This window comes from Pan troglodytes, chromosome 1 (assembly GCF_028858775.2).
Source record: "Pan troglodytes isolate AG18354 chromosome 1, NHGRI_mPanTro3-v2.0_pri, whole genome shotgun sequence".
Classification (NCBI taxonomy): Eukaryota; Metazoa; Chordata; class Mammalia; order Primates; family Hominidae; genus Pan; species Pan troglodytes.
In genome coordinates, this window is record NC_072398.2 from 198,580,606 (window position 1) to 198,595,303 (window position 14,698).

The 14,698-nt window shown below is 46.8% G+C and overlaps 1 protein-coding gene across 10 annotated transcripts in view; it reads left to right on the top strand.

Annotated features, from left to right (window-relative positions):
* BSDC1 (BSD domain containing 1) overlaps positions 1-14,698 on the top strand; it is a 29,686-nt gene continuing 14,988 nt past the window's right edge. For 2 of the 10 annotated variants that reach the window (XR_010158077.1, XM_024346919.3), the window contains exons 1-5: positions 368-415; positions 679-739; positions 7,920-8,036; positions 10,764-10,982; positions 13,546-13,600. Coding sequence is in view for 8 of the 10 variants with exons in the window: in XM_024346919.3 (XP_024202687.1) it covers positions 405-415; positions 679-739; positions 7,920-8,036; positions 10,764-10,982; positions 13,546-13,600 (463 nt within the window). In the remaining 2 variants the exon portion in view is untranslated. 10 annotated transcript variants of the gene reach the window in all.

Here is a 14,698-nt window from a genome sequence, read left to right on the forward strand (position 1 = left end):
AACCCTGCGCTCTGGGATCCTGACGTTGGAGCTATCTCTCCTCCTCCCCTCTGCTCCCAGCTCTCCGCAGTCCAGCTTGTCGGCTGATCATCGTCCATAGAGGCCACCGTACCCGACGTTTGCGGACAGTGACAAAGAGTCAAGCTTGGTGAAGGTGGAGCCTGAGGGCAGGACTGAATGAAGATTGAACTGAGAGTTCAGGGGCGGAGTTTGAGGGCGAACTCGGGACAGAGACTGGATAGAGTTCAGGGAGGCGGGGCCTAATGATGGCGCAGGGAGGGGATTGGGCTGAGGGCGGTGCCGGCGCGAGGATTGGGCCGAGCGCCTCGGGGGCGGTCCTTGAGGGGGCGGTGCCGTGTCGGAAGTCAAAGGTCAGTAAATAGTGGTGATGTCATGCAGGCAAGATGGCGGAAGGGTGAGCTTGTCGTTTTGCTCCTAGGCGTTGGGGCCTGAATTCTCCCAGGGTTGGGGTGCTGGGCGAGAGTCCCGGTGGGGAACATGAGATCAGCGGGGGCGTGGACTGATCTGAAAGGGCAGAGTGGAGTCGCATTGTGAGGGGGTGGGCAAGCGGTCTGCGAAGCCTCGGCCCGCAGGGTACATCTGAGGGGGGAACAAACCGGATCCTTGGGCGGGCAGGAATCGCACCGCGGTGCTGCCAGATGTGTCTGTCTTCCACAGGGAGGACGTGGGATGGTGGCGGAGCTGGCTGCAGCAGAGCTACCAAGCAGTCAAAGAGAAGGTAAGCCGGGCCCGTGCCCTTCTTCCCTCAGCAGGGCCCTGCGCCGCCTCAATGCAACCTGGTCCAACCAGCCCCGCCCAACTTTTGCGGGCGCTAAGTCTCAAGGATGAGGCTGACCTGGGCCTTTCTTTTAGCCTCTACCGGTCCACGGGAAGACAGACCTCGACGCAAACCAGTGTGATACTAGCCACAGTGAAATAAAGGTGGTTTTAAAGGCTGGAGTTAACGAACGTTTTGTAGGAATCCATAGGAAGGAGCAATTTATTCCAGCTCAGGAAATTCAGTTTCTTCGTGAAAGAGCATTTGATACAGGTCTTGAAGGAAAAGATTCTAGCAATAAAAAAACTTACTCGTATAGTCATTCAAATATTAGAGTATATGCGACAACCAGCACTCTGATAGGTCTTGAGGATACAGACTTCAGCCAAACAGATGTAATCCTGGGCCTTACAAAGCTCACAGTCTAGTGGGGAGACAGCCATTAACCGAGTAGCCAAACAAATAGTTGTTTAGTTACCGTTGTGGTAAGTTCTGTGAAAGGAAAGTACAGGGGCACCTTGTCTATTCTGGTTAGTCAGTAACTCACCAGGGAAGGCCCCTGTGGAGAAGGAACCTCATCAAGGCCAACCCTGCCTAGACAGGATGAAAAGCAAGAACCCAAGCCAGAGATGAGCATGAGCCATACACACTGGTGCCTGATGAGTTCTAAGTAGGGGCTATGCAACGGGCAGTAGAGAGAGAGAGATTAATCACCAGAGAGTGGAAGGCCTTCTTGCTGAACAATCTCTGTGGGATGAGTGATATTTGGCTGTGCCAGTGGGTAATTTGCCAATGTGTATTCCTGTTTCATTTCATGCTTATTTGTCAAAATCAGCCCAACTGAATTGTGGGAAAAGTTGATTACTATTTACCTCAAGCAATTGGGATGAGTCCTGCTTCAGGGCCGACTCCAGGAAGCTTCTGACCTCACCTAAATAAGTCCTCTACTCTGGGAGTATTTTTGTTTTGTTTTGAGACAGAGTCTCACTCTGTCACCTAGGCTGGAGTGCACAGGTGCGGTCTCAGCTCACTGCAACCTCTGCCTCCCAGATTGAAGTGATTCTTGTGCCGCAGCCTCCCAAGTAGCTGGGATTACAGGCATGTGCCACTACTCCTGGCTAATTTTTGTATTTTTAGTAGAGACAGGGTTTCACCATGTTGGCCAGACTGGTCTCAAACTCCTCACCTCAGGTGAGCCACCTGCCTCAGCTTCCCAAAGTGCTGGGATTATAGGCGTGAGCCACCACACCCAGACATCTGGGAGCGTTTTTATTCCTCCCTTATCCTGGGTACTCCTGGACAGCCTCTCAGCAATAGCCCAGCAAATCTGAGAATGCCCTGAGCTGTTTATGTTGTTGATGAGGACTGAGAGGCTTGCACCCTAACATTTGATAGAAGAGACCCGAAAGTAGCATGTTTCCTGTTGGGTAATTTCCTGGCAGGAAAGTCTGACATTCATTCAGCAGATGTTGCATGAGGGCCTCCTGTGTTTGTCTCAAGGTTGGTCTTATCATAACTTATGAAAAATAGATAGTTGGCCAACCTTCCGTCTTCATTCTTGGAATTCCCAGTTAAAAGCTGGGGTGGGGGTGGAGGTGGGAGTTGTTTATGCCTTTTTGGAAAGAAAAGACGTAATTTCCCTTTTTTTACTTTCTTACTCTTATATGTACTTAGGCAAGTGTTTTTTGTTTTTTGTTTGTTTGTTTTTGAGACCAAGTCTGGCTCTGTTACCAGGCTGGAGTGCAGTGGCTCAGTCTCGGCTCTGCAACTTCCGCCTCCTGAGTTCAAGTGATTCTCCTGCCTCGGCCTCCTGAGTAGCTGGGATTACAGGCATGTGCCACCACGCCCAGCTAATTTTTGTATTTTCAATAGAGACAGGGTTTCACCATGTTGGCCAGGCTGGTCTCAAACTCCTGACCTCAGGTGATCCGCCTGCCTCGGCCTCTCAAAGTGCTAGGATTACAGGCGTGAGCCACCACGCCTGGCCTCTTGGGCAAGTTTTTAACCTCTCTAGGCCTCAGTTCCTCATCTATAAAATGGGAATACTAAGAATACCTACTTGATGAGATTGTGGTGATGGTTAAATGTTAATATATGTAAAACACTAAGAACAGTACCTAGCATACATAAGTGCTATATAAGCATTAGCTGTTATTAAGTGCTGAGGCTGATGGGAAAACCTCTTAGATACCACCCCCAGTTCGTTTTTCCTTCCATTTTTTTTCTTGGTCTTTTGGTGCTTTCCTATCTTTATGTCTCATTCTGGCTCCATCTGGACCACTCACTTCTCAGCACTCCTTAGAACACATTGTCCTGAAGACCACAGCTATGAGATGGTGCTATCATCTGCTTTCCTCTGCTCCTTACCTCCTCCTGTCCTGTCTTCCTGTGTGTTGTCAAGGGCAATATGACTGACACAAATACGTGTGCATACACGTTGATAGAGAAAGGCATATCATTGCTCTACATACTTACCAGAAAGAAGAAATTAAAAAGAGAAAGGCACCAAATGCTTTTTGGTTCCATCACAGATTCCCCAACCTCATCTGGGCCCACATACTCTTCAGTCTCCAATTTGCTTCTCCTCCCCTTAACTTCAGAAACTTTCCCAAAACCTAACTCTTCCCTCGGGTCCCCTATTCAGCCACTTTATCCCTTTCACTTCCAGGAGACAACCTCATCTACTTTTTGAAACTTCAGGTGAACAAACAGGATCTTTAACTCTCTCCCCACCCTCAAAGCCACCACCTATAAACTTATCTTTACTCACAGTCAGCTTTACCTACCGCTTGCCAAATCCAGTGGGTGGTTTTCAGCCCTTATCTTCCTGGACCATTCTGCTGCATTTGACACTAGTGATCACTCCCTCTCTTGAAACGCTACTCTCTTGGCTTTTGTGACATGATTCTTAAGTCTCCACATACTTCTCCAGACGTTGCTTTTGTAACTGTCTCATGAGTTCCTCTTCCTCTGCTTGCCCCCTACAGGTAGTGTCTGAGGACACTTGTCCTCAGCCCATTGCTCTGTCCACTTTCCAAACTCTTCCTGGGTCACCTTCTCCACTTTCCTGTTAGGGCGACTCTTAGACCTTTTGCCTGAACTTTAGTGTTGTGTTTTGCTTTGTTTTGAGATGGGCTCTCGCTTTGTCACCCAAGCTGAAGTGCAGTGATGCAAACATGGTTCTCTGCAACCTCCACTTCCTGGATTCAAGCAATCCTCCCACCTCAGGCCCCCAAGTAGCTGGGACTTATAGGCGTGTACCATCACGCCCAACTAATTTTTGTATTTTTTGTAGAGATGAGATCTCGCCATGTTGCCCAGGCTGGTCTCAAACCCCTGGGCTCAAGCAATCTGCCCACCTTGGTCTCCCAAAGTGCTGGGACTACAGGCATGAGCCACCATGCCCGGCCAGCTTTAGCGTTTGAGGATAGCTATTGCTGGACAGCTATCCTAGACAGCCCACAGTCATCTCAAGTTCTGCGTGCCCAAAGTCATTGTTACCACCTTGTCTCTAGGACTGCTCCTCCTCCAGGATTTTGTCACTTAGCTGGCAGTACTGCATCTACCCAGTCACCTATTTTAGCAGCCTGTGGTGCTTCCATGATTCTTTTCTAGCCCTCAGTCAACATACCTGTTCAGTCACCAAATCCACCTTCTTCCATCTCCTATATCTTGAACCAGTCTCATCCTCTCCATCTTTACTAACATTGTCCTTACTCACATTTTTCTATTTTCTTTCCTGGATTATTGCAGCAGCCTCCTGACTGGTCTTCCTTCTTCCTCTTCTAATCTTCTCGCCTCTGGACCTTTCCTCCATTCCAGTCACTGGAGTAATTTAGTGAAAAGGCAAATCTCATGTCCCACCCACTTCAAACCTTTGGTGGCTCCCCATCATCCATAGGGCTGACCAGGCTCTCCCTGGTTGCCCTTGGCAACCTCTCCAGCTTTATCCCTCACCACTCTTGCTTCACATTTTATGTCCATCAGGACTGTAATGCTTGTAGACATCACTAAACCCATGTCAACACTTCTTAGCTGACTCCTGTTCTTTTTTTTTTTTTTTTTAATGAGACAGGGTCTCACTCTGTTACCCAGACTGGAGTGCAGTGGCATGATCACAGCCCACTGCAGCCTCAACCACCCGGGCTCAGGTGATTCTCCCACCTCAGCCTCCTGGGTAGCTGGGACTATAGGCGTGTGCCACCACTTCTGGCTAATTTTTTGTATTTGTGTGTGTGTGTGTGTGTGTGTGTGTGTGTGTGTGTGTGTGGAGACGGTTTTGCCATAGTGTCCAAACTGGTCTCAAATTCCTGGGCTCAAGCAATCCTCCTGCCTCGGCTTCCCAAAGTGCTGGGATTACAGGCATCAGCCACCGCACCTGGCCCACATCAATACTTCTTAACCAACTCCTGTTCATTCTTTAAGGGCCCATTCTAGGCTTCTGGTCACCACATCTTCCCAACCTCCCCATAGTACAGCAGCTACTGCTCTGCCCTTGCACATCAGCACTATCATGGGACCATTTTCCCCAGTAGACTGTGACCTGCTTGAGGGCAACATATGTTCATGTTTGTCTGCTCAGAGCTCACAGTCTAGCGGGAAGACAACTGTTTAGTCACACAAGTGGTTTCATAATTGAAATTTCAATGGTCCATGTAAATTTAACAAGCAAACATTTTTTGAGTACCTACTGTATGCTCTGTGTCAGATACTGGGGAACCATCAGGGAACAAAACACATAGGACCTGTGTTCACACAACTCACAGTTTATCCAGGAAGACAGACATTGAACAGGTCATCTGAAGTCTAAACTATGTTCAGTGTTAAAAAAGAGATAAATTGGGAGGCCGAAGTGGGCGAATCATGAGGTCAGGAGATCGAGACCATCCTGGCTAACACAGTGAAACCCCGTCTCTACTAAAAATACAAAAAATTAGCTGGGCGTGGTGGCGGGCACCTGTAGTCCCCGCTACTCAGGAGGCTGAGGCAGGAGAATGGCATGAACCCGGGAGGCAGAGGTTGCAGCGAGCAGAGATCGCGCCACTGCACTCCAGCCTGGGTAACAGAGCGAAACTCCATCTCAAAAAAAAAGAAGAAGAGATAAAGCAGGGAGAGCCAGCTGAGCCTGAAGAGGCTGCAGGAAGCCCCTCTAGGGAAATGAAGCATAGACGTTGAGGATGAACAGGAGTTTTCCAGATAAGAGGGTTCCTTCATTGTGTTTACAGACTTGGTTTTTTTGAAGAGTTAGAACTCTGTATCAGGGAGAGGAAACAATGTGTTCAGATACCCTGAGGCAGGACAGATGCTAGGCATTTTAGAAACTTGAGGAAGGTCAGCTGGAGCTCAGTGAACGGCACAGTGGTAGGGGATACCAGTCTGCCAGAGGCCAAGTTATATAGGCTTTGTAAGTAAAGGTGGATTTTCAATTTGCTTTTAGGATAGTGTGTAAACTTAAAGAGTGTAAAGCAGCACGGTCTGCCCTGACAGACAAAGCACCCACTGGGTGTCATAAGGAGAATGAAGTAAAGGTGGCTGAGACAACCTGGGAGGAATCCAGGTGAAAGAATAAGTTGGCCTGGACTAAGGTGGTGGCAGTGTGGATAGAAAGAGTGAATCGGTAAATGACCCGGGGCACAATTTCATGGTGCTGTGAAATATTTTTTAAAATTTTAATAAAAGTAAATAAGTAAATGACCTCCTCCACCCCCAATTAAGGAGTCCTCAGTTGATGTGGAGGCATGATTACCACCCCTAGAGAAGCCTGTAGCTGATAGACTGTGCCATTCAGAAACTTCCCAAGCTAATGAAAAGTGGGCAGGCCCTTCCCAGAAGAACAAACCACAGGAGCGCTCAAAAACATGCTTTAAAAAATGCAGGTGATTATCCCCGTGTAAGATGAAAGGGCTTGCAGGGGGAGTGGCCACTGAGATACTCCAGGAAGCATCCTAGAGTTGGTGAGTCTGAAGCAAGACAGGGCAAGACCTAGAAGTGAGCTGAGGGTCTGCTTTCTCAAGTGAGGTCTGGGTGCAGGCTAAGAAACAGATTGGTTTAGCAGGAGCAAATATGCATTCTGCCCGAAGGAGCTTTGTATATGAATAGAACCTCGGGATGGTAGAACCAAGAAGGCCTCCAGGAGAATCTGATCTAGTCTTTCTCTTGACCGCTTCCTCCTTTGTTGAATGTAAAAATCACGTGCCTTTTTACTGATATTAAATTGTTAAGAATTACTCATAAAATAGCTTTCCAAGCTATTGCTGTTACTAATACAATTAGTAATTACTAATTCTTAAACCCAAAGGCAAATAACTTCACATACTGCCTCATATTTCAACTCAATTTCTCTGTAACAAAAAAAGTAAAAATAGAAACACTTTCCTTTGATAAAAAAATCACATGCCTTAGGCTGGGTGGCTCACGCCTATAATCCCAACACTTTGGGAGGCCAAGGTGGGCGGATCACCTGAGGTTGGGAGTTCGAGACCAGCCTGACCAACATGGAGAAACCCCATCTCTACTAAAAATACAAAATTAGCTGGGCGTGGTGGTGCATGCCTGTAATCCCAGCTACTCGGGAGGCTGAGGCACGAAAATCGCTTGAACCCGGGAGGCGGAGGTTGCGGTGAGCCGAGATCGTGCCATTGCACTCCAGCCTGGGCAACAAGAGCGAGACTCTGTCTCAAGAAAAAAAAAAAAATCACATACCTTTTTTTCATGTTATTTGAAACTTGGTATGAATATCGTGATTTAAAGCATATCAAAGCAATTCATCAAAGTCAGTATTGTTTTCAGACTATACCCCCTCTTTTCCTGTTTGCTCTTGAGAATCTCTGATCTAGATCACCTCATTTTACAGGAGAAAACTGAGAACTAGATGAGACTTACTCATGGCCACATAGCTTGCGAGTGCCTAGGCTGAGACTCAGTCCTCATGCTCAGAGTAGCAGGAAATTCCCCTGCACTCTCTGCTGTGTCAGGTAATCCCAGATCATGGAATTGGGACAAATGAGCATTGTTTCTGAGCCCAAGCTCCCCTGCCACTGGAGATTTCCATTTGTCTGTCTGGTACTGAAGAAACACAGGGAACAGCAACAAGGGGTGGTGGGGCCAGCTGGCCCTGGCATCCCTCTCTGTCTTCCCACAGTCCTCTGAAGCCTTGGAGTTTATGAAGCGGGACCTGACGGAGTTTACCCAGGTGGTGCAGCATGACACGGCTTGTACCATCGCAGCCACGGCCAGCGTGGTCAAGGAGAAGCTGGCTGTGAGTACCACCCAAACCCTCCCAAGTAACTGCCCCTCGCAACCTGTCCTGTCCTGGGCTCCCAACCTTTCTACCATTAAGTGATTATTTTTCCATATGGGGAAAAATATGTGGATTACTTTTCCTCCCATTTTGAAAGAATTGTGTCTGGCAACCAAACAAGCTGCATATTTTAAGTAATAATTAGTTTTCCCACTTCTGTATTGTTTTAGCAAATGTTTTCCATTAGCAAAGTCATTCATGTTGACAATTCAGAAAACACAGACAAGTGAAAGAAAAGAGAAAGAATGAGAAAAGGAAGAGAGAGAGAGAGACCTAGAGACATCCATAATTCCATCTTCCAAAGATAGCTACTGTTAATATTTTGGGGGTGTATCGCTTATGTACACTTCTTTTTCAAAACTGGGGTCAATTGAACACCATGTTTTGTAACCTATTTTTTTTTTTTTTTTTTTTGAGTTGGAGTCTCCATTTGTCGCCCAGGCTGGAGTGCAGTGGCGCCATCTTGGCTCACTGCAAGCTCCGCCTCCCGGGTTCATGCTATTCTCCTGCCTCAGCCTCCCAAGTAGCTGGGACTACAGGCGCCCGCCACCACACCTGGCTAGTTTTTTGTATTTTTTAGTAGAGACGGGGTTTCACCGTGTTAGCCAGGATGGTCTCGATCTCCTGACCTTGTGATCTGCCCACCTCAATCTCCCAAAGTGCTGGGATTACAGGCGTGAGCCACCGCGCCCAGTCCTTATTTTTTTACTTAAACTGCAAACCTTGTTCTAGAGTGTAGTAAGTGGCATGGTATTCCACTATGTGGATTTAACCAGTTGCTGCTTTCCTATTTCAGTTTTTTCCAGTATTGTACACTGAGCTACAGTAAACATTCTACTAAACCTTTACCCAGTGCCATAATATTTGCTTTATAATAAAATTGTGGAAGGTATCACAGAGTGGTTAGGTTAAGCCTTTTACTATCTACTCAAAACTGCCCTCCAGAAATGTTGTACCAACTTATTTTCTTACTGGTCCTGTTCTTTGGTGGTGGTGGTTATTGTTTTGAGACGGGGTCTCTCTCTGTCACCCAGGCTGGAGTGCAGTGGCATGATCTCAGCTCATTGCAACCTTTGCCTCCTGGGCTCAAGTGATTCCCCCACCTCAGCCTCCCAAATAGCTGGGACCACAGGTGCATGCCACCACACCCAGCTAATTTTTGTATTTTTTGTAGAGATAGGGTTTCACTCTGTTGCCCAGGCTGGTCTCAAACTCCTGAGCTTAAGGGATCCACCTGCTTCGGCCTCCCGAAGTGCTGGGATTACAGGCATGAGCCACCGTGCCTGGCTTGTTTGTTGTTTTCTAATTTTAGATTCAGGGGATACATGCACAGGTTTGTTACATGGGTATATTGTGTATATGCTGAGGTTTGGGCTTTTAATGAACCCATCACCGACTAGTACCCCATAGGTAGTTTTTCAATCCTTGTCCCCCTCCCCCAATACTGTTTTTATTAATCAGAAATGTACAGTGGAAACCTCTTATAAGATGGAAGTTAGATTCTAAACTCAGTGTGAGAAGGAAAAATTGTGGTCAAAGATATCCCCGCAAAGTTCTGAAGTTTCCAGTGAGGTAAAGCATACTGTTTTTTATATTACAATTTTTCCTTTAGCATTGGAACAGATTGCAGCTTCTTAATTTGATCACCAGCTGAATCAATTATCTTGTAATTAATTACTCATGTTACAAAAAATGAGTTTTGGAATTTTTTTAGTCAAGCTTATTTTGCTGAATCCTCTTGTAAAATACCGTCCACTTGCTAACCACAGCTACTGATGAGCATGAATGACAAGTTGTAACCCTGCTAAACTGCTATAAGTCTAGTCAATAGCAGAGATATCACTTGTTTATTTCATTCATTTATTCTTTTTTTTTTCATTCAACAAATATTGTTACCTGTAACAATATGTGCCAGGCACTATGATAGGTTCTAGGTTTAAAATGCTTCAGCAGCTTAATCTAGAGTAAATAAAATTTTCCATGAGGTTTTTAGACCCTTTTCTCAGCACCCTATCCCTGTCTGCTGGAAGGCATTCTGACCAGTGTGGTCTGTATAGTGACCCTCAGTTGGTCCCAGGCAAGGCAAGGCTATCTGTTCTAATCCTGCCCATATGTTTCCAACCTTTTGTACAAAGTATTCTACTTACTGAGCAATGATGATGATGAAATTGCAGTATTACAATGCTGCAGTTTATTAAGCGTATGCTGTGTGCCAGGCATTGTCCATACCCTATCTTTTAATCTTCATGGTAACCCTATGAAGGATGTATACTTAACCCCATTTTATAATAAGGAAACTGAGGTTCAGAAAGGGTTTCGGTCTCATGACCAACAAGTGGTAGAGCAAGGATTCAAACTAGCTTTGTCTAACTCCGAAGCTAGTACCCTTTCCACCACTCTACCCATAGGCCCTCTTCCCTGTTGATATGTCTATGGCATAGACCTTCTCTGGCCAAGTTTTGACCAGCCTGACTGACCTTGAAATTTTGATGAAACAGCCAATCAAAGATCTCTGATCTACACAGGCCTACCATGGCCGTGTTCTGCAGCCCCACTTGGGGGATGGAGGACCCTTGCCTCCTCCCTCTCCTGCAGCCCCAGAGACGGGTGAAGGGTCGTGAGCGCTTCCCTGGTCCCCCAACACACGGTACACCTTTGCCCCAATGTTTTACCCCCATACCCCAGATTGCAGCCTGTTCCCGGGGCGCTTGCTTCCTCTGCCCATTCTCTATACAGACGGAAGGCTCCTCAGGAGCAACAGAGAAGATGAAGAAAGGGTTATCTGACTTCCTAGGGGTGATCTCAGACACCTTTGCCCCTTCGCCAGACAAAACCATCGACTGCGATGTCATCACCCTGATGGGCACACCGTCTGGCACAGCTGAGCCCTATGATGGCACCAAGGTATTCACTGACAGTCTCCCCTGCAGATGCCTAACATCTGTAACCTGGGCTTTAACTTCCATCCTGTACTCACAAAAGCAGCCCATGTTCAGGCCAAAAAATAAATATGGGTATATTATTAATAGTAAATCAGAAAATACCAGTAAGCAAGGACAGGATAATTATTTTTAAACTCACAATTGCATCACCCAAAGAGAACCCCTGATTTCTTATTGGTATATAACCTTACATTTGTTTTTGTTTATAAACATAGGTAAAGATAGTTTGGTTTTTTCTTCTGAACAAAAAAGACATTTTATACATGCAGTTTTGTAACCTACTTTTAAAAAATCAACAAACATAGCATCTTTCCTAATCATCTTTTTTTTTTTTTTTTTTTTTTAAATGAGACAGGGTCTCACTCTGTCACCCAAGCTCTCTCTGGGGCTCATTGGCACAATCACGGCTCATTGCAGCCCCGACTTTCCAGGCTCAAGGGTCCTTCCACCTCAGTCTCCTGAGTAGCTGGGACCACCGGCATGAACCATCACACTCAACTAATTTAAAAAAATTATTCTGGTAGAAACGGAGTCTCACTGTGTTGCCCAGGCTGGTCTCAAATGCCTAGGCTCAAGTGACTCCCAGCTTGGTCTCCCAAAGTGCTAGGATTACAGGAGTGAGCCACTGTGCCCAGCCAGCCATAATTTTTAATGTCTTTAAATTCTTACAAGTGAATATAGCATTATTTATTCCATTATTTCCTTCATGTTGCATATTTGGATTCCTTTCAGCTTTCAAGCATGATAAGGAACGCTGTGGAGAGCATTTTTAGAGGCATAATCTCCACATTTGGGTTATTTAGACTAATTTCTAGTAATACACGTATAGGTAAGGGGAGAGAGGTGTCTTCAGAGCACTTAAAGCAACAGCCACAGTAGCGTATTTTTGCTGCATTTTCTTTTCTTCTTCTTCTTTTTTTTTTTTTTTTTTGAGACAGGGTCTCACTCTGTCACCCAGGCTGGAGTGCGGTGGCATGATCCCAGCTCACTGCAGCTTCAACTTCCTGGGCTCAAGTGTTCCTCCCACCTCAACCTCCCTAGTATCCCTAGTAGCGGGGACCACAGGCGTGCACCACCACACCTGGCCTTTTTTTTTTTTTTTGTAGCGATGAGGTCTCCCTATTCTGCCTAGGCTGGTCTCAAACCCCTGGGCTCAAGTGATTCTCCTACCTCAGCCCCCTAAAGTGCTGAGATTACAGGCGTAAGCCACCGCGCCTGGCCACGTTGTATTTTCTATTTCATGGAGTGTTTTCTTCTAAATTCACAATATAATGTCATGGCAGTTGGGCCCTCTTCGTAGTTTTTTTGTTTGTTTGTTTTTTGTTTTTTTTTTGAAATAGGGTCTCCCTCTGTCCCCCAGGCTGGAGTGCAGTGGTGCGATCACAGCTCACGGCAGCCTCGATCTCCTAAGGTGCTCCTCCCACCTCAGCCTCCTGAGCAGCTGGGACTATAGGCACACATCACCACGCCCAGCTAATTTTTATGCTTGTAGAAATAGGGTTTCCCCATGTTGCCTAGGCTGGCTTTGTAGCATTTTATCACATTGACTTCTGTTTTTTTTTTTTTGAGATGGAGTCTCTCTCTGTCGCCCAGACTGGAGTGCAGTGGAGCAATCTCGGCTCACTGCAACCTCCACCTCCTGGGTTCAAGCGATTCTCCTGCCTCAGCATCCTGAGTAGCTGGGATTACAGGCGCGCATCACCATGCCCGGCTAATTTTTGTATTTTTAGTAGAGATGGGGTTTCACCATGTTGGCCAGGCTGGTTTTGAACTCCAGACCTCCAGAGATCCACCTACCTCGGCCTCCCAGAGTGCTGGGATTACAGGCGTGAGCCACCGCACCCGGCCCACATTGAACTTCTGTTCCAAAAGTACTGATTTTTCAAGTATGTGTTTTAGCACTAGCATTAGCGCCACCACTTAGTGAACATGTGAGTGGAACTGTGAAAATGTTTGATAAGATTTTGAGCTATAACGACAGTGAATTATCACCAGACCGCTTACAGACAGCCCATGCTTCCTGCAATACTGAGGAAGAAAGGTGGACTTTGTCTTTGCCAGCTAAGTTTGCCACCCTGTGATCCTAGTGGGAACGTAACTTGGTAGAGACTGGCTGTACAATTAATAAATTCTTGAATGGTTTTAATTTGAGGGAAATTGTGTTATTTTAAAATTTGTCCCTAAATTTTGACTTTATTAACATATTGGCACTAACATTTTTCAAATTTTACTTACTACAAAGCATTTTATAAAAATAATTTTGTAGCCTGCTTATGCTGTATTTTCTTAGTTCCTGGGGTAGAATACTGGGTGAAAGGCCATTTTTCTGGGAACCCCAGTTTTGGATGCCTAGCCTAGTGCCCCACTCTCTTGTGCCACAGTGCTAATTAACAAATGCCCTGGGGGTATCCCAGCCAACAAGGGAGAAGCTGGATTGTGGTTGACTGAGTATCCTGGCAGAGAAAGGGTGCTTTCTATGCCCAGTATCTCAGAATTTCTGTTTTCCTCTTCTCCGTTTCTTACAGGCTCGCCTCTATAGCCTGCAGTCGGACCCAGCAACCTACTGCAATGAACCAGATGGTGAGAGGGTAGCATTGAGCGGATGGGCTTGTAGGGCAAGTAGACTAAGGGGGCTGGGTTGTAGACCCTGTTTGTCTCAGGTAGCAGAGGCCGGGCACCCTCTATGTAGGGGGACCAGAGTGAGACTAGTGTGTACCTTATACTTTGTGGGGTGGGTGGATGTTCTCTTTTCTTTCCTGAACTTGAGCTGTCCTGCCCACCCTGCAGGGACTTGGCCCCTCTCATCCCTCATCCTCAGCTCAGCCTCCCTCCCAGCCCTGCTGCCCCCCTTGCCTTCTCTTCAGCTCCTGTTAGCTAAGCCCCTGCCATGCAGCAAACCCCATTATGGGAACTGGAGATCAGAAATGAGCCAAACCCTCCACCTAGTCCAACCCTCCAGGAACTGGCAGTTAAGAGGGGGAAAGCAGAAACAGTCAATAAAGTAGAAATACTAGAGAGCAGCATGACTGCTTCTGCAGAGCAGCGGGGCAGCAGGAGTCAGAGGAATGGCACCCTTCCTGGCCTGGGAACCAAGCAAGTGATGCTGGAGTTGGGTTTTGTTTGTTTGTTTGTTTGTTTGTTTTTGAGATGGAGTCTCACCCTGTCTCCCAGGATGGAGTGCAATGGCACGATCTCGGCTCACTGCAACCTCCGCCTCCCGGGTTCTAGCAATTCTCTTGCCTCAGCCTCCCGAGTAGCTGGGCTTACAGGCGCCCGCCACTACATCTGGCTAATTTTTGTATTTTTAGTAGAGACAGGGTTTCACCATGTTGGTCAGGCTGGTCTCAAACTCCTGACCTCAGGTGATCCACCCGTCTCAGCCTCCCAAAAATGCAGGGATTACAGGCATGAGCCACCGTGCCTGGACGGAGTTGGGGTTTTAAGGTTAAATTAGAAGTCAGCTAGTTTCACTATGAGAAGTCGGGAAGAGCATTCAGGCAAAGAGAGTGGGCAGAGAGAGCAGGGAGCACCCGCCTTTTAGTAACGCCGGGTTAAAGGGTGCGTATGAGGAAGTGAAGGCAGTGAGAGCAGCTCGTGGGAGCCAGATTGTGAAGAGCTTTGTGTGCCAGACCAGGCAGTTGGAATTTTGGCCTAAAAGGCTCACAGTAGTAGCTCTAG